Consider the following 19599-nt stretch of genomic DNA (forward strand, 5'->3'; position numbering starts at 1 on the left):
AAGGTATATTAAAAGAAATTGTTTGTGATTGCAGGTGAAGAAAGGTGAGAATGTACAAGCCATCCTTCTCATGGTAGAAGGCTGTGAGCTTTTTAAAGAACTACTGGAAATCTTCAGTGGAGGATATGGTATAGTTGACATACCTTGAGTTTTCAGAGTAAGGGAAGGCAACAGCACAAGCCACTTCCTCAAAGCTGACTTGTAACAGCTTGTTTTATCCAAGTAGAAGTACATGCAGTGAGTGCTTTTCCATTTGCCTCACTGAATCCATCCTCCTGCCCTAAAGAAATGAGCCAAAAATAATAAATAGACTGTGTAGAGGAGTTACATAGATGACCAAAAATTTAAGTAGAGTCTCTTTACGTATTGGGCTACCTCTGATAGTAGCTCCTTTAAGGCCAAGAAGTTATAACATACTGGCCTATTCAGTGAAAAAAGAAGGTGGCTAAAACATTTAGGGAGAAGGCAATGAGTTTTTCAACACCACACTGACAGCTTGCCTAGAAACAGGAGCAGGTGACCTTCACCAAATAAGTCTGGTATGTTACGCTGGTAAATCACAAATGCCTCCATCCCAGCCACTGGTGTTAGACTGTTAGGAGATGAGACAACAGCAGAACTGCATCCTGTGGTCAGCTGAAGCAGAGATGAACCTCAATCTGGAGATAAAACAGTATTTACAAGATTAGGACCTTTTCTTCTATCCAGGGACTTCAGCCTGTCCTACAGTGCTTGCAAAGGGCATGTAAGATCTTTCCCCTTCCTTCTACACAAATCTTCCCATGGCAAGCCCCAAAACGCATGATACTCTATACTCTGCTGAACCCTTCAGCTGTAAAGATGACTTCCATACAATTTCTCTAATGCTCCTCTGGAGTGTCTTTATAGCTATTGCTATTTCTCAACAGGCTGCTTTAGCTTTCTTTTTAAAATCCTGACAAATGCTAATGACAACAAATTCTCTGTTCCTCTCCTGCTGCTCCCAAAAAGCCTTTTGGAGTTCTAGTTGAAAGAGACCACATGTGCAGGCCTTGGAGAGAAAGAGGGTTGGCAGTAGGCAATCAACTTTTCCTCTTGACACACAAAATGACCCTCTGCTAGGGCTATAATTTATTGACATGTCTTTCACTAACGGGTCTTTTGGCACAAGGTTGTATCCAGCTCTTCCCACACAGCTATTCCCACCCGTTGCACTTATTAACCAGAAAGCCTTCTAAATGTTATCTAGTAGCAAGAATCAGGCAGTTGTGTTATGCAGATCGTGTTCCTTAGCTTGCTCTTTCATTTCCTCTTATTCAACATTATCACATTATGTTCCTTCTTCTTATGTGCTTTTCCTTTTCACAAAGCTCTTTAAACAGCTGCAAAGGGGGAGGGACCACTATGCTCACAAAAACTCCACTTTGCTGAATGCTTCTGCCAGGTCCTACTGTCTGTCTCTTTCCAGACATTTAATACCTCCAAGATTCAGGTTTGCTTTTACATCTCTTCCTTGTGCATCCTTGACAACAGAGCCTATTGCCAGCTGTCTTAACTGAAGAACAGTAATCCACCTCTTCTTGTTATTGCCATGAGGAATACGTACACCTTCTTTCTCTTTGTAGTGGGCTCCTTTCATTTTAACGGTAAGTGATCTTTTCTTTCAGATACAGTTTGCAGAACAGCGATAGCTTTCGGGGCTAGGAGGTAGGACTGTGATATAAGCTCTCAGACAATTTGTAACTGTTACCTCAGTAGGTTGCAGACTTTAAGAGGATGCATGAAATTGATTATTTTAGTGTTGTTTCTGACTTGTTCGATATCAGCAAATCCACTACAATGGAAATGGACAGACAGGTGGACATAAAATGACAGAACAGTAGGAGATGACAATGATAATCACTAAATAATACCCCTTTAGATGCTCCCAGGATCATCTGTGATGGGAAAAGCAGGTATTGTGCTGAGAGTGAAAAAATAAAAAATGAACCATGACGTGAACCATAAATAAGACAGATCTCATCCCTCTACAATTATTGGCTCAAGTTCATACTTCCTAATTGTTTGATTAGTATGTAAATAGTTTAAATTAAGTTGAAATATGTAAATATATGCTTTTAAAAAGTGCAAACCTACATTGAGAACATTTTCTTTAGTCTGCCAGGATTTCTTGCGTATGTTTTAGACAACACGCACAGCCCGACAGCAGCATGAAATAGTACATTTACCACGGGAGCGTCTTCCCACAGAGAGACTCCCCTGAAGTGTTCAGAGTGAAACTGGCTGCAACTGAACCGAGACAAAAACCACATCTTTCCCATAATTACCTATTCATCCCACAGTTGTTTTGTTTCTTCAGTCACTGAAAGGCAACTTTAGAGAACATCTGCTTTGTAAAAAATTAAGAGTGAGGGCCTACTTTAGATTCTTAGATTACACACTTTTAAACCCATTAGTACTTCCGTTTTATTTGCATTAATTGCAGTGTAGAAATTAAAATAGTCTTTAAAATACAGTAAATTCACCACTACTTCCATTAGAACAATAAGCGTTCCAAATTAGCATGCACTGTTCCATGATGTTATATAAATCTTTTTACTCAAGAGTATGCTGAGAAGTAACAACATCATGAAGTAATTTCAGATAAGATAATAAGATTGTCTTATTGCTGCTTCTCGCTTGCTCTTTACTAATTACAGATTGGAATTTGGTATGTCACCGTTGTCCACATGAGTTATTTGTGAGAGAGGAAAGAACAAAAATAACAACATATGCTACAATGTATTATTTCTAAACAATGCTACTTCAATATTTATTAAAATAACTGAAGTCAGGCAAATGGGAAAAACATGTCTTATGTTAAATTTTGCAATTTAAACGGTGATAACAGTGCACTTGCCTGTATTTGTCAACATGGCTCCCCCTTATTCTGTTCTGGGGAAATCACTCCAACATATTTGTTGGTACACTGAAAGCAAACAACATAACATAGGATGACTAGTTATTTCATTTTATATATTTAAATTAAACCATGTAAAAGGGAAAGTTTGCACAGGGGAGTGAATAAAGTCTGTGATTTTGTTTCTTCTACTGTGAAATTGGAAGCATCCTGAAGCAATTTTTTCTTAATGGTCATACTCCCACAGAGAAAACAAACTTGCTGCAGAGTATGTACTACAAATTATGTGGCAATTTGCTCTCCTTGTCATGGAGCAGATGTGTAGCGTGTTCAGTGAAGCCAAAACAATTGCCCTAGCTCAGGATCTGTTGTCCACCCCAATGTGTTTTCTTTATTACTGCTTTCAGTACACAAAAATACTCCACTCCCAACCTAGGACTGCTTCATCATTCTTGTTAAAATTATTTGTCTAAAAGCATGTCTACTCTCTGCAACATTTCTGGTGATTACTGCTATTTGGAAAAAAAACCCAACAGTTTGCAAGGGAAACTGTGCACTTCCATTTCTTCCAACTCTGAGAGGAAAAAGACGACTTTCAAATGCACGGCAATGACATAATGGAATGCATATAAAGATGAACCTGTATGCCTGGTAATTTTGTTCTCATTAGGTGCCATCTGGTTAATGTGTAGATTGGTAATGGGAAAAAATTATACAAGAATCACTCATTTTTACACCTTATTTACAGAGTGGCGTTAGCAACCTTTAAAGCAGTGCACTGCTGACATCTAGTGGTATTTGATACAGGCATCCAAGTGAGATGAGAGCGTAGCCCCTTCGATCTTTATTTCTGATGATTAAGTTATTTAAAGGTTGGGATGGGATAGCAACTTTATAAAGAATTCTTCATTATGGGAACCCCTTCCCTAAGAACAGATAAACATTTCTTAAAGGGATTTATTAATTATAAAAAATGATTTGTTAAATAAGTCATGGCCTGTCATTCATCTACATAAAGTTTATTGACAGTCAGTACTTCGAAATCTGAGCTGTTCTCACCAGACACGCAGACCCCACAGTACATTTTTATTTGCAGACCGGATGACTATGATTGCTAAAACCAGGTTTTAGATACAAATTCAGAATTAGCTTTCTGCAAATATTCTGCAGTTTCTACTTCTTACTCACTGTTTAGCAAATACTCCATATGCAAAAAATATTTACAGAAAAAGATGGCAACATAGTGAAAACATATTTAACAATTCAGACAAGAACTCAGTGACCACTGTATGAAACAAACCAAATGACAATTTATTTGTATTTGGATTATAGCTATCTGCTTAGCAGGAATGTTTATTTTAAAAACAAACAAACAAACCCAAAAAACACAAAAAAGCAAACCTACCAATAAAATAACTTTAACCAAGATTCTCTCTTTAGCTACCACAAGGCTTCTCAACTATCCTTATAAACACAGAATGATTCATTCCTAGAATGCAGCCTCATTTTGTTCAGAGTATCAAATTTAGTTCGATCTTGATTGCAATACACAAGAAAAAACAGAATCTGGAGCTTAACAAGGATCAGCATAGCTCTAGCTTGATAAGCCTTTGATTAGGCAGGCTTACATTGAGAATAAATGTAACATTAAAATATCACATGGTACTAGGGCTTTTATAATGACTTGCAAGGAGGTACACGGCAAGGGTGAATCAAAACCAAACCAACTTGGCACACACAGATGTATTCATCTAAACTTGTTTTCCAAATGGTTGGGGAAGCACTTGAGAAGCATATTCTGAAGAACAATGTTATGGTTAAGTATATGTGACAAACTTTGTGCTACCAATGCCATAGCATATGCTGGTCTTCAAAGAATTAAAACAAGCCTGGTGTTTATCTCAACCTTTCCCTGAGCTTGAGTAAAAGCTGTTCTTAGATGTGAAAAATCTGTTTGATGATGTTTCCTTTGATGTCTCTATCATTTGGATTAGAATCTGTTTTCATTAACACTCGTGTCCATCATTGTCAGCTGTATGACACAACACAGAATTACTCGGCATACAGCAGAATCTCTCGGGGTCGATTCTGTTGGCAGGATGTTACCAGGACCTTGGTCATCGGTATTATTATGTGATCAGTAGCAGTTTGAAAAGTCCGCTAGAATGGCTTTAAAAAGCACATGCAAGAACATCGGAACAGATGCAGTTACCTCTGGGGTTGTGCCATAAGCTGTTCTGCTCCATGGAGAACGTTCAGGCTTGTTTGATAGCATCCTGCAGATACTATAATTTGCAGTCACTGAACTACAGCTTTGGCCATCTAAGGTTTATAGTATTTGTGCTAGTCCATAAATCAGGTTTTGTTTCCACATAAAATAAGGCTTACATACTGCTTCAGGTTTTCAAATAAAATCATTCTGAAACAGAAACATCACTAGCTACCAAAGAGCTCCCAATCATTAAAAATCCCTTATGACTCCTGCAGCTCATCCCCTGGTTTTCCTACATCGATCAGTCTTTCAATTTGTAAGTGTGCCTGCAAGTCTGTCTCCTACAACACTGAAGAGAGAAGTCACAGCCGGACTCCCTGTATTTGGATCATTGAAACATTCTTCCTCTGTTATTTGCTCCCAGTTTCTATTTCTGAATGTACTCCCAAAAGTATCTACCAATTTGAGTTTCACATTTTACTGTGAAAAAACCCCAAAGGGTTCTGATTTATTTGCTTTGATCTATGCTCTGTCAAAGACAGTCAACTTCAGCAGAACAGATATGGGTGCAAGCACCGTATCCGTCTGTTCACACAAGCCTACAGTCTTTTGAAAATCAAAACCCCTCATTATTTCATGAAGATGATCTGATATACAGAAATTCTGTGATCCCTACATCATGTCACTTGGTCTCTCTTCTATAATCCTGTTACATGATGTTTTACAGGGAGCACCGCAGCAGACGCTGAAGAAAAGCTAATGAACCACCTACTGAGTCCTGACAGGTACAATAAGTTAATTCGACCAGCTGTCAACTCATCCCAGTTGGTATCTATAGAACTGCAGGTTTCCCTGGCACAGCTCATCAGCGTGGTAAGTTCAAATTAGGTTATGCCTTTTAATTCATTACTACCTGCACAGCACTAAGTAAAAATCATACTGGTATTACTATGTCCCTGTTATTTTCTAGCTTACATAATACTTAGTAAGCAGGGCCCATACATGCGATTTACTGGTTTTATACTTCAGAATGCAGCTACAACAGGGAGATCAATCTATGCCTAAGAAATAACGGACAGTGGCCAGATCTTCATCCAATGAAATTCCATCAATCAAAAAATCAAAATCATTCCACTGATTTCAGCGCAGCTACAGTACACCAGGTCAGGATCTATCCTGGACTGTGTACACAATGCTAAACCGTCTTCTGCTGTTTTCATCAAAGCAATGTGGTTGAATGGCCTGAAAACAAGCCACGAAGCCAGCTCAAAACCTCATGGCATATCAGCAACGAGTAGTGAAATGTTGCGAAGAAAAGACACATTAGTTCTGGCTGTAATAGCTTAGCATGGTTAAAACAATCCTCATGTAAACAACTCCTCATATTCAACAAAAATCACTTCAGTGGGTCTGAAAGACATTTTCACTCACAAGATTAGCATGTGTTTAACAGTTCTTCCAAGGTACAAATACACACCTCAGTGCCCAGGGAGGTTTAGCCTTAACTGCAGTAGGAACAAGATCCAGCACGTAAGTGGGAATAAATTCCTGAATCAGGACTGTCAACACTGCTGCTCTCTCCCTGCATGAAAAAGAGGATACAGATGACTGCCTGCCTGCTGGAATTTGTGTGTGGGCCAGTAACTGGACCGCTGCAAACTTTAAGAGACCTATATAATTTACATTCTGAAATTCAAGAGGAAAAGAGGAGACACACATTGATGGAACATAAGGGAAAAGACAGATGTGCAGGCGGATTTATACAGGATATACCGTCATGCATACCAGGTGATTCTGGGACAAGTGCTCCCTCTCTCCTGGAGAATTCCACCTGGACACAGACATGCCTCCTCACACAGCACACTGCCACCACTAGCACAGTGTCCTCCCAGAGTGCGGATTCTGGGCATGAAAAGTGAGGTGTCTTGTCCCCACAGGCCTCAGCGATCAACAACCTGAATAGAGTAGATAAATGGGCAGGGATAAAGAATGGCACAGCTCAGTCTCTATTCTTCTATATCCTCACTCTTCAAGCAGAAAGCAAAATTAGGCATCTTCTATGCTCTAACAATGTCAAGCATCTTCAGGATTGGAGAATTAACTTGTTTTTCTGCAGAAATCTTCCTGACTCTTTGACCTCCTACCTTGTCCCTTCAGCAGAGCCCTAGGCACACAGATCTGCTGCAGAGAGGCTTCTCTTCTGGACTGCTGCCCAGAGAGACAGCAGCTCCACAAATCAGAGCCTTCCAGCCGAGAGCTTACACGGCAAATCTCGCATAAACCTCACACAAATTAATCTAGGCCTTCCTGGTGGTCAAATATGCCTTCTGTTTAAAAGCAAATCCACGGGGTGCAGGGGAAATCAGCTCAGCAGGGTGGTGGTAATTGTTCCCAAATAGCCACACTCTCTCCAGTCACAACTGTCCTTGTTAAAAGCCACTCAGAGCTCTACACTTGTGGGGTTACTATTTATTATCAGTATGTGCGCAAGATTGGCCATCTTACCAGCAGGCAAATGCCTGTCTTGAACTACACCAGACAAAATCATTCTGTGCAGTTGGAAATATTCTCAAAACCCCGCTGAATAAATCTTATTATTGCAATAAAGTGAAACATTTTAGAGGACAACTTTTCTCTCTCCTTTTCCGTGCAGAATGAACGGGAGCAGATCATGACCACAAATGTCTGGCTGAACCAGGTAACCAAACCCACAGAAGCATGCTCTTGCAAGCCACAAATGTGACTGCTTTCACTCCATCACAGTGATTGTTTTCTTAGTGCTGGTCTGGATGCTCCCATCACTACTGTGCAATTCTTCTCTTAGGAGTGGATTGATTATCGTTTGGCATGGAAGCCCTCTGAGTATGAAGGAATAAATAAGCTGAGAATACCTGCAAAACACATCTGGTTGCCAGACATTGTGCTTTACAATAAGTAAGTAAAACTTCTGTAGTTTATGCAGACAGTGAACAAAATTTTAACCATGTATCAAGAAGTAAGCATCAGAACCAATGAAGTAGGTCTGATAAAATTCTAAAACTGAATTTTGTAACTTTTAGCCAGTATCAAGTGTATCTGACTGGGGTACTGGCCTGAAAGATAATTTTAGCAAAATCAGGGCTCTGGTTAAAGAAATTCCAGCAGAACTGGAACACGTGTGCAATGTGAGCTCTTACACCACCAGAGGATCAGTGACAAGGCTCACAGCTGAGACACAGATCTATATCAAACTAGACTATATGGAAAACATGAATTGTAAGTACAAGCGCAGCTGTACACTGGTCATGTTTGCAAGATTGCAAGACATTTGGAATCCTATCAGACATCTTCGGTTCTGAGCTACATTCTTGTCTCCTACTTCTTCCCCCACCACCATCACCACAGACTCTAGGACATAAATCTGTCAAAAAGTTCACATGTACCAGAACTCCATGAGTTAATATGCATTTAGAAAGCCAAATTATGTTCTATTTTCATAAAGCATTAAAAAATCACCTATAAGAATATATTAATAACTTTGTCAATATTTGACTCTGTTGCTTTACAGTACTAAGAAAAATAAAAGCTTGGTGCTAGACCATACTTCAGTTCTTTCAAACACACACCTAACTGCCAATTTTATTTTGGGGTTTTTTTTGTTGTTTTTGTTTTTAAGTCTCTAGCAAAGCCTCAAGTGGATGATATCAAGTCTTTAGGAAAAAAAATAAAAATCAAAACTTATAATATACTTTCATGATACTTTGAAAACCAATGAATTTGTGAACACATGACAGTTTATGAACATATACAGATGGGAAACTTAGGAAGTTTATATATAACTCAGCTAAGTCCCTGGAATCCTACCACTGGAAATCAGATTTGACAAATACTTAAAACTATTGTATTAGTCACAAAATAATTCAGCCAGTGGATTAGGATGTACTCTGCCTGGTCAAATCTTGTTCTGGTAAATTGTGCCCCCACCCTCTGCTTCTCTTTTCCTTACTCTCTAAATGATACCATTTAATGGATTGCAAGAATGGAAAGAAACAATTTTGAAAGGTTTCTTAAATGTACAGGAACAAGCTTTTAGACTCACCATAGTGGATTATTACATTAGTACAAAGCTTCAAATTAAAATTTTACATAAAGGACAACCCCCCTATAACTTTCTGCTGCCAAAGCAGTGTTTCAAAGGCATCAGTCAGTTCAACAAGGTGCTAAGGCAAACACAAAGAGCGTCCTTGTGCCCAACAGCTCTGTCCATATGCAGACTGTGCACAGGACTGCAGAGGGCACTGAGGCAGCACCAGCAGCCCAGCCTCTGTCCCACAGCTGAGCCAGGGGCAGCCAGCAGAAGCACCTACAGATTCTCAGCCCAGGAGTCTACCTAGTACATTCCATGGCTTAATGGCAAATCTAACTCAGGGAGATACAAACATGTGAGAAATAAGATACAATTTTTTTTTTTTTAACCAAAAAATAGTATGCCATAGCTATTCGCTCCTGCATCTGGTTGTTTCACTGCCTACGTGAATTAGCTACAAGGGTCTCGGCTCATTGCCAGGCACCAGGGTTTGCAACATGATGCCTTTCCAGACCCAAATGTAACTGATCTGGAGAACAGCTACATGTGCGCCAAGACTTGGATACACGTAGCACTTCCCAGCTTAGGAAAAAAAAAAAAAAAAAAAATCAACCTTAGCACTGAAATCTTTCTATTTTCTATGATATCTTGTTCAACAAAAGTGATTCATTAGACTTTTTATTAAGTCTTAAGGAGTACATTTCCACTCAAATAAAGGGGTGCTACTTAACCATAGTCAGTTAAACTTCCTTTGTTTACACTTGCAGTGAGTTTGGTCTTGTATTTTTGCAGGTACATATTGTCTTTACGTTATGTGCATTTCTTGACATGTATCTTTGTTTATCAAAAGGAAGGCATGTGAGATGTATCTTCTTTGCAGTCTAACAAAGTGGCTAACACAGTTTTTAATGAAAGTGATGGATCGACATAGGCACAAACCCTTCAATTTCCTCATCTGTAAAGAAAGACAGTCCCTAATAGTTTTTCCTTCCTACTTGTACACTTTGGTAGCCCAACTGGTTGAGTCTGAAAGGTGTTGCATAGCACACTTGAGAAGGTGCAGTGAATATGCTCAGAAACACTAAATCTAAAGAATATTTATCAGCAATTGACCACTTCACATTTCTGCCTCAGGATACTTCAGAGGTTAAGCAGCCCTAAGTTGTTTGCCCAGAAACATTGGACAGGAGAAGATACTGACTACTGACTGATAATGAACTATCAGTCCTGAATTCTCCCTGAATTAAAGGGCCCATGATAACGTAGAAGACTTTCCTGGTGGAAGTTTGGCAGTTGGAGGAGATACAAAGCCAAGATTATCTGTGGGTACTAAGAACACTGTGGCTTGTCTGTTCTGGTTTTGTAATAAGTAAACATTAACTGGAGTGACACAATAAACTATAAACCATATAATTAGATTTCCTCTGCCTACACTCTCCCTGCATTTCTAACTAACACTGCTCATCCTTATTTCCTCATCCAAGTCATTTAGGAGTGTCGCTGTGTGCTCTTAGCAGTGGCTGTGTTCCAGATCAAAGGTACTTCCATTTTCATGCCGGATGATCTCATTTCTACTCAGCCTTCAAAGATGTAGTAAGCCTTAATTACTTTAACAAATATTTACAGACTACTTTGAGTTCTTCCTATGAAAGAGATGCATATTTATTATTTAATAATAATTTTATAAAATAATTTTTGTAAGTATTGGACCAAATATCAATTCTCTCACTGGGAGAAATGCATACATTAATCTCCCTATCAAGTTATATCTCCCTACAACACAGATTTCAAAATCAAAATATTGCTAAACTTTGATTCTAGAAACAAGTGAGGCCCACAAGACCAAGAACATCAGAGTTCGTCTGTTTTAGTTACGTTTTTCCTCTTAATGTTTTATTATCTTCTCCCCTTTTTCTTTCCTCTTGTTTCATTAGTGCGGATGGCACATACGAAGTTTCACTATACACAAATGCAATTGTAAAAAATAATGGAAGCATTCGCTGGTTGCCACCAGCCATTTACAAGAGTGCCTGCAAGATTGAAGTTAAGCATTTCCCGTTTGATCAACAGAACTGCACGTTAAAGTTCCGGTCTTGGACATACGATCATACAGAAATTGATATGGTACTTAAAACTTCCATGGCAAGCATGGATGACTTTACGCCAAGTGGAGAATGGGATATTGTAGCACTCCCAGGAAGAAGGACTGTAAATCCTTTGGACCCCAATTATGTCGATGTGACATATGATTTCATTATTAAAAGGAAACCTCTTTTTTATACCATCAATCTTATAATTCCCTGTGTGCTAATTACATCGTTAGCCATCCTAGTGTTCTACTTGCCCTCAGACTGTGGTGAAAAAATGACCTTATGCATATCCGTGTTACTTGCCTTGACTGTGTTCTTGCTGCTGATCTCCAAAATTGTCCCTCCAACATCTCTAGATGTTCCACTGATTGGGAAGTATCTCATGTTTACAATGGTACTAGTGACCTTCTCAATAGTTACCAGTGTCTGTGTACTCAATGTCCACCACAGATCTCCAAGTACTCACACTATGCCCCCTTGGGTAAAGCTGGTTTTCCTTGAAAGACTCCCAGCCTATCTGTTCATGAAGCGTCCAGAAAACAATTCTCCACGGCAAAAGCTGTGCAACTGCAAAAAGACAAAAGCAGAGAATCCTTGTATGGACCCAGCCGACTTCTACAAGAACTCTACCTATTTTCTGAATACAGCCTCTGCCAAAAAATATGATATGAAAATCACTGAGACGCTTGACAATGTCAGCAGTCATCGAGATTTTAGGTTAAGAACAGGCACAAAATTTTCTCCTGAAGTCCAAGAAGCAATTGATGGAGTCAGTTTTATAGCAGAGCACATGAAAAGTGATGACAACGACCAGAGTGTAAGTAAAAATGAGAAATCATCCCAGTCTTTCCAAACTTTGTCTCCTGTCCTCCTCTGTAACACACTGTTCAGAAAGCATATTAGAACTGCCTAGCTATTCTAAAGTTTTTAGAGAGATTCTAGCTATAGCTTATAAAAGCAAATCTTTTTTGCCGTTAAAAGAACTTAATGAATAGCAATTTGGTAAATTCCAATACTCTCCTAGAAAGCAACAAGGCTATTTCTACGAGAGAATGTTGATTGCCCAGTAAGTCACGAAACACCCTTGCAAATGCTGTGTTGTCACTTTAAAGTAGTATTTGGCAGGGGAGGGAAAAAAAAATAAATCAGTTCCAGGTCAGAAAAAGAATATTTTTCCCCATTGTATTCAGTAAGATTGTGACTCAGCCCATGGCCGGGCCATACTAATCAGAATCAATCTACCTGCAGCTCAAGCATTTATTTACCTAACTGGGCACAGAAGGAGGATTTAATAAAATTGGTAAAATGCCTTTGCAAACACCCTCTCTGAGCTGAGATATCTGTCCACATATGGCAAACACAAAGGGTAGGATCAAAATCCTAATGCCAGCAGAGCTGTCACTTCTTTCATTTGAGTTAAATCAGACTCGTTATTGGCTATGAGAAGTACTTTATCCAGGATGCGTTTAAGCAGCACTGCTGCCGCCCTACTCATGTGCTACTACCTAACACACTAAAGCTGATATAAATACACCGTGAATAACGCTTGGAAAAACTCATGTCGTTCCGAGTTCTGTTTAGACAAGCAGCCATGGTTAGGAAAAATCATCCTCATACCTGCCTGTGTCTTCTCTCTGACCCAGATCCCAGTCAGACTCTAGGTTCTCTATTCCTGTTGTGTTCTCTCTCCCTCAGCCAAGCAGATTAAATAAAGTCTAGTTTCTGATCTTGCAGAAGTCCCTTGAGGAGCATGCCGCTGAGTAGTTCATGTTTTCTATTAACTGAAATTACTGTCAATGTAAATAAAGAAAATCAGCTATTAACATTAGACATGAGCTTGTAAACATTGAAACTGACTGAACAGAAGCAGACTTCATAGAGCAGAAAAAAGTTTTCTAATAGCTCAGAAATTCTTGCAAGAACGTGTTGCACACTAAAGGATCTACGAAGTTTCCACTTGATACTAAGAACAATTTTCAAGGGTATTTTATGCATTAAAAATTAATTTAATGCTTTTCACACAGGGTCCTCTGACATTACATATCACTGCTTTCTAGATTCGTAATATTAATCTCTGCTTTCTTCCTTATCACGGTCGGATAACAACCATTCACGTATGTTTACTATAGTCTGATTTCAGAAGCTCACGATTCCCATTAGCAGCAGTGAGAAATTAAAAGTGTGCACTGAAGGAAAAATCTGTAACGTTCTAAGACATAATTGGCAAGCATGGTAAAGTCATTGAGGTGAGGATGTGCCATGTGTAACTAGAATCAATGACAGAGGAAAAAATAATCATTCCTGAGATGCAAATGAAGATTGATAAATTCCCCCTTTACAATAATAGCCTGATAGTCACTTCAGTTTGAGAACAGAATCTAAGGCTAGTCCCAGACAACATATACAAAGCAAAAAGGGATTTTAATAACAGCAATAGTATTAATATGCATTAAAACTCTTGATTAAGATGACTGCTGATAAGAAAAGAGCTCTGAAGCTAACCTTGTTTAACAACAGGAAACATTTATTTTTGTCCACTGAGATTAATAGCATCTGCAAACTAAAATTAAAGAAAAAAAAAAATCCTTAATTGGATTATACTGTGGGTTCTTCCGGACTGACTACCACCAGGCAGCCGTGCTTAGTATCTGATGCATCAAAGACAGCATTAAAAATATTTACAGTATTTTTCTCTGCTGCTCAGAATGGTTATAGGAGAAAAGTCCCTTCTGAACCCTAAACCCTGAGATTAGTTTCCTTTTATTTTCGTAAACAAAACTGCAACATTAGCAAGAGGAAGACCAAAAGAATATGACAAATTGCTAATATCTTTAATTGGCTTCTTCTTCCAGGTCATTGAAGATTGGAAGTATGTTGCCATGGTAGTGGACAGACTGTTTCTCTGGATATTCGTCCTTGTTTGTGTCCTGGGGACTGTTGGATTATTTCTGCAGCCACTTTTTCAAAACCACACTTCTGCCATGAACCCTTAGGTGTCATTTAAAATTGTCAATACTTACATAGATGTTGGATCTCATTCTGCTCTCAGTTCCCCTCTGTTAAATCCACAGAGATGCCAACTGAGTTGTTCTTGCATCAGATTTAGAGTAGGGAAATGGAAAGTAGAACTTGACTTATAGTGATAGGGGGAAAAAAAACCCACAAAACAAACAGAAAATTACTTTTTTTTTTTTTCCCCAAGGAGTACAGTACTTCTGGTGATATCCTTATTCAATTATTTGAAGTCTGAACACTACAGAGAAAGGTGTTTACTGTACAATATGCCATCCTGGCTCACAGTGATTATTATTTTAAAAAGTATCTTACACACATTGCCTAAGGAAGGACATTTTCTTTCCTTAGAATACTGCAATTTCCCTTAACAAGAAGGTATTGCCATAACATTTATTTCCTTCAAGTGCATCAAAACTATTTGTGTCTGTTTTATAAAGAGCTTTAGAGGTGGAACCACTGTTTATCTGTTTGAGGATGATATTTAAAACTGAACTGAGTAACAGAGACATACTCCTGAGGTAATCACTAATAGGTTTCTCACCTTGCCATCTCTGCTAGCTGATTGATCAACAGAGGCCAAATTAATATGTGATAAACAAAGATTTATATACTCTGTTCAGTGATGAAATATAAATAAAATGTAAAATTTTCCTTTATATAGATTTAGTCCTGAAATGTTCCTGCAACTTTAACAGCTTACGTAAGTGGGGTTCATACACACTTCCATGAACCTAAAGCTAAGAGCACAGGAAAGCATCTGGAGAAGAAAACTGTGAAAGGCAGCTAAAGCGAGGAGAAGACACTTGAGAACAGACCAACCTGTACGTTTTGCTGGGGAGGATTTCAACATTGATTTAAGTATAATCCCCAAGAAATTAGCTATGAAAGCACGTAATGTATGCACAGTCTTAAAGCCTTTCGCAAAGGACAGGTTAAGGCCCTAGACTCCCGTCACAGGACAATCCCACCACGCTTTGTTCCAGGTAGCTTGTAACCTGCAAAAAAGAGAAATGGACTCCTGGCATTTTTCACGCTAAACCAATCTCAGCTTTTCCTTGAGCTGTTGTCAGAACGCATAACAATTTTACCACCATTGATAGGCACAACTAATGACTGGTGAACAAACTGTTAAAATCCACTACTACTTACGAAGGGGATTTGAGGCTCGCTCATCCCAAGGGAGGGACACCTAAATCTGTTTTCTTCAACAAGCCATAGATGAAGTCACCTCTGGCTCTATTAGCCCTCATCAAAATTGAGTTACATCTCTGCCTAGATCACCATTCTCCTGCAGCTACGGATAACTATATACATAACTACATAGATTGACACATTCCAAACCAGCTACACCAACACCTTTCCAATTGTTCAGATTAACTCTGGGACCTTTGCTGATTCCTCTGTTCACTTCCTCCCCTGCCCACGTGTGAACTCCCCGGCGCTGCTGCCACACACCCCCCCCCACAGCCCTTACACTCACCTCTGAGCACCGGAACGGCTCTCCTGGGGGCCTGCGCACCACAGCACGGCCTGGTGCATGGCAACACAGAAAAGATATGATGACAAAGTATCAGAAGTGGGGTGGGTGAGGGTATGTGAATGGCAGCAGCATCTCCCTTAGGTGACATGCTAGAAGGAGGAATAGTTGTACAACTGTCGTCCTCCTTTCCATTCCTCTTCCTCTATGTAACTGGGTCCATCGCTGAAGACAGGGCAAGAAGGTGAAGGATGACTGTAGGACAGCCCTGTTAATGCAGGTGTGCCCTATGACCATAGAAGCTGCCACATTCTCCTCTCCCACAGCGTGGCAATGCTCTGGTCATCTCCCCAAACATTAACCGTTCTGGACCCTTCTCATGGTAACTGGTGGGCGGTGTAAAGTTTAAATGGGTAAACCTGCTTTCCCCACATCAAATGTCGTCTTCTCATTCTCAAACCTAGTGAGCAGAGCTATTCCTCTGCAGGCAACTGAAACAACAGCTGTGAGATGAGATGGGGCACAGGCAGCCCCACAGGAGCAGAGGAGTGCCTTCACCCATGCAAGGAGATGCTCCTCTACGTTGGGTTACGTGCCAGGAGCTGCCGTGGCACAGAACATCACAGGCACACACGCACACACCGCCCCAGCTGCTAAGCAGCTTTTTCTGCTTACAGAGAAGCCAGAGGGAAGCCAAGGCAGCTGTCAGCACTGCGCAGACAGCGTAAAGGTGAAGCCCCTTTAAATCCCACAGTAACCCTGCACAGTGATCAGAAAGCACAGACCTCAGCACAGACAAACGCTCTTGTGAGCTACTACACACTCCTGCAGGGCAGAAGGGAGAGACTCACCTAGCCAAGCAACCAGGAATGCAGCAAATCAGCTGCAGACCCTGCAGTCCACCTGACACTGGACCTGTGCAGAGCAGAGACCACTCTCTGCTGTTTTCACCCAGCACCAACATCACTTTTGGCTCTGTCCCACTCTCACCCTCCTACCAATCATTACTCTTCTCCCCAGTCCTGTCACCTTATTATCATCCTCCCCCTCACTGCCTGAATGCAACTGAAATGAGGCCTCCAGTAGTCCCATGTCAGAGCTGGCCTTATCTTTACGAGCAGTAATGACTGATAATGCTTGGCTCCCTAACTGCAGCCTTCAGCTGAATTTTCCCCAGCACAGACAAAAGTTTTAGAAAGGATTTGGCAGCTCTGCTAGCAGCTAACACAGAGCACAGGCAGATGGAGGCCTCAGACTTGACAAACGCAGAAAGAGCTTTCAAAAGGCACATCCTTGGCCCCAGGGAGATCCCTGCAGAACTAGAGCTCCTCATCCAGAAAATGGGCTCTGGTGCTTTCCTCATTCTGGTGGCCACCTCATTCCTTTTTTAATCTTGGGTGAAGCAAGGTACTCTTCCCTAGTCATGTTCTTGGTAACCACCACCGTATTTTTTTAAAGCTTCCAGAAGTAATTCAATCCATAGCAAACTTCAGAATGGAAAATTTCACCCAAAGTCCTAAAATTTTGAAAAATTTGACCTCCTAAAACTGTGCTTTCAAAATGGGAAATGCTATTTTTGCCTAACCCTCAGCAGCTCCACCTATGTAATACATAGAACTATTCCCAGTTTAACTTGTCAAAGAATTGAAGGGTTTTCCTTTTTGATTTTTTGGCAAAATTTCAAAAATAAAAGATTTCTGGGGAAAAGGAAACATTAAAAATGTCATCTTGCAGGCTAATATGAATATGATAAGGTCTCAGCTCATCAAACAAAATAAACTTCAACATTTCGACTTTTCAGGGGCTTTGTAGTAATGTTTTTCATTAAAAAAAGAATAAAAGTGGTCATTCAAAATGTATTTTGCACTGTTTTTCAATGGCAGTGTGCAACCAACCCTTGCTTCCCTACTAGTGAGGAAAAGCCTCTGTTGGGTCCGTCCCCGTTCCCTACCATTACCAAACTCACTAACTCTGACCAATCCTGTATTCTGTCAGAACACGTAGAAGTGCCAACACACACATGTACCATCTGCCTCCAGGTGAGTTTATCTGGGACTGTTTCTGCACCCCTGCAGACACAGCAAACTACCAAGACTAGCAGTGTTGGCTTTTTATAGAGGGAGCATCAATACCTCAGACAAAGGTGGGGAAATGTTCTTTACCTCATCACCTGACTTGATTAAAAATTGATCTTGACAAAGCAAAATACCTCTAGAAGTGGCATGTTTACTAAAATCAAAAGCTACATAGTTTGTTACTATAAATCTTCTTGGGTAGATCAGCTTCTCCCTACCCACACAAATTCTTCTTCTTGGTACTTCTGCAACGCAGTCATGGTGACTCATTCTTATCACATCACTCTCCCCAGCCATAAAAATAATCCTACCACAAACCTGAGCTGATTTCACCAGCAGCTCCAGCAGGTGATGTTAGAAATAAAATATCTGCGCATAAAAACACCACTGAAAATTTCAGTAACTAGGCAAATTAAGCTAAAATACCTGTAGCTCTTGATGCAATGGCTCTTTGCTGCCTCTGCAGATCAGAAGTTTCCAAACTATTCAGGCTTAAGCACTGACTTTTGGGGAACGTGGGTTACGATCTGATCTTTGAAGATTTAGCTCATTTCTAGTTAGGACTGAAAAGAAACAAACAAAAATCTCACTTATAGTGTTGCTTATACATGGAAACCAAGAAGGCAGAAAGGGAAAATATCTAGTCTCAATGCCCTGGAAAGGCAAAAAATGTATCCACAAAGGGTTAAGCTAAAACCCAAGTGGCCAATTTCTCTGGAAAAAAGAAATAAAATCAAATGGACAGTAAAGCCTATTTCCTCCAAGCTAATAGAATTACAGAAATTATCATAAGAGCATGTGTCTGGGGATGGAGTGAATGATGCTCTGAGAGACAGGGCAAACAGGATAAACAAGCTCTGTGCCAAGAACAGCTGAGCTGAACCCAGTCTGGTGCTCTTTCTCCCAGTGCTACCTCTTAACACAGTGCCAAACGGGGTCATCCTTTATCCTTTCCTAGCAGCAGGGAGTGAAGCACCTCCTGTCCCACACGGCTTTCCTCTCATCGCTTCCAAAAACAGGTGGAATCCCATATTTTTCTCTCTCCCCCTCCTCCCTCCTCACAGACTGCCCAGATGTGTACAACCACCACAGCATGCATGACCTTTGCATCATCTGGTCATTGGGGGGGGGGGGAGGAGGGGAGGGGGCAAAAAGTGGCATATAAGTTAACAAGAAAGCTGATGGGCACCTGGAGAATAAACCACTTTGCAAATCATGATTTTATGACTGAACTTCAAACAGAATTTCCCCCCATCTCTTTTGTGGGATCCTATGCTCTTATTCCCCTTCCCAAATTTCACCTTTCAATCCATAAAAGCAGCAACAGTCCAAAGACAATTATTCTCCAGAGCTTTGGTCAAGTTTGATCTCCAACTCAAACCCTTGCCTCTTGCTGGATCCCGGCTGCTAAGTATATCACTCTGCGCTTAGTTCTTGGCAACAGCTGTACATGCCTTTAATTACTCCTGGGAATAACACATCCTTTTTATACAGTCAAGCACCTAGCACATGCACTTGCAAGATGAGACACAGGCAGGAAAAAACCTCAACATTAACAGCATAATTGGAAATTCAGGTCTCATGATCTCAGTTCACTGCTAAATCAGGCATCCCTAATGCCAATATTCATTTCAGCACAATTCAATTATAAGATTTTTATTAATTAAACTTCTAGTAGCTTGGCATGAGCTTCTGATAAAGAAGGATCCTGTATAGCAGCTGACTGGAAAAATCTTTAGCATTGTCAGATTACTGGGTTCATTTATGCACCAGTTTAAGGACTCTT

At 40.2% G+C, this 19599-nt stretch overlaps 1 protein-coding gene and 2 long non-coding RNA genes across 3 annotated transcripts in view; 1 reads left to right on the forward strand and 2 right to left on the reverse strand.

Annotated features, from left to right (window-relative positions):
* Positions 1-19599, reverse strand: part of LOC142603467 (uncharacterized) — a 99801-nt gene that overhangs the window by 77698 nt on the left and 2504 nt on the right. Inside the window, exon 2 of the long non-coding RNA XR_012837397.1 lies at positions 144-280. This is a non-coding gene — a long non-coding RNA (uncharacterized LOC142603467). The remainder of the gene's footprint in view (positions 1-143; positions 281-19599) is intronic.
* On the forward strand, positions 1433-14885 carry CHRNB4 (cholinergic receptor nicotinic beta 4 subunit). The gene is made up of 6 exons (XM_075764269.1): positions 1433-1625; positions 5818-5963; positions 7744-7788; positions 7915-8024; positions 11091-12063; positions 14099-14885. The coding sequence occupies exons 1-6, from the start codon at positions 1571-1573 to the stop codon at positions 14237-14239; spliced, it is 1470 nt and encodes a 489-aa protein (XP_075620384.1). The 5' UTR covers positions 1433-1570; the 3' UTR covers positions 14240-14885.
* On the reverse strand, positions 2886-13001 carry LOC142603468 (uncharacterized). Its single transcript, XR_012837399.1, has 5 exons — positions 12864-13001; positions 11713-11813; positions 6864-7045; positions 6568-6672; positions 2886-2947 (listed from the first exon to the last, which is right to left on the reverse strand). It is a non-coding gene; the product is annotated as an uncharacterized LOC142603468 (long non-coding RNA).

This window comes from Balearica regulorum, chromosome 12 (assembly GCF_011004875.1).
Source record: "Balearica regulorum gibbericeps isolate bBalReg1 chromosome 12, bBalReg1.pri, whole genome shotgun sequence".
In the NCBI taxonomy this organism is placed as follows: domain Eukaryota; kingdom Metazoa; phylum Chordata; class Aves; order Gruiformes; family Gruidae; genus Balearica; species Balearica regulorum.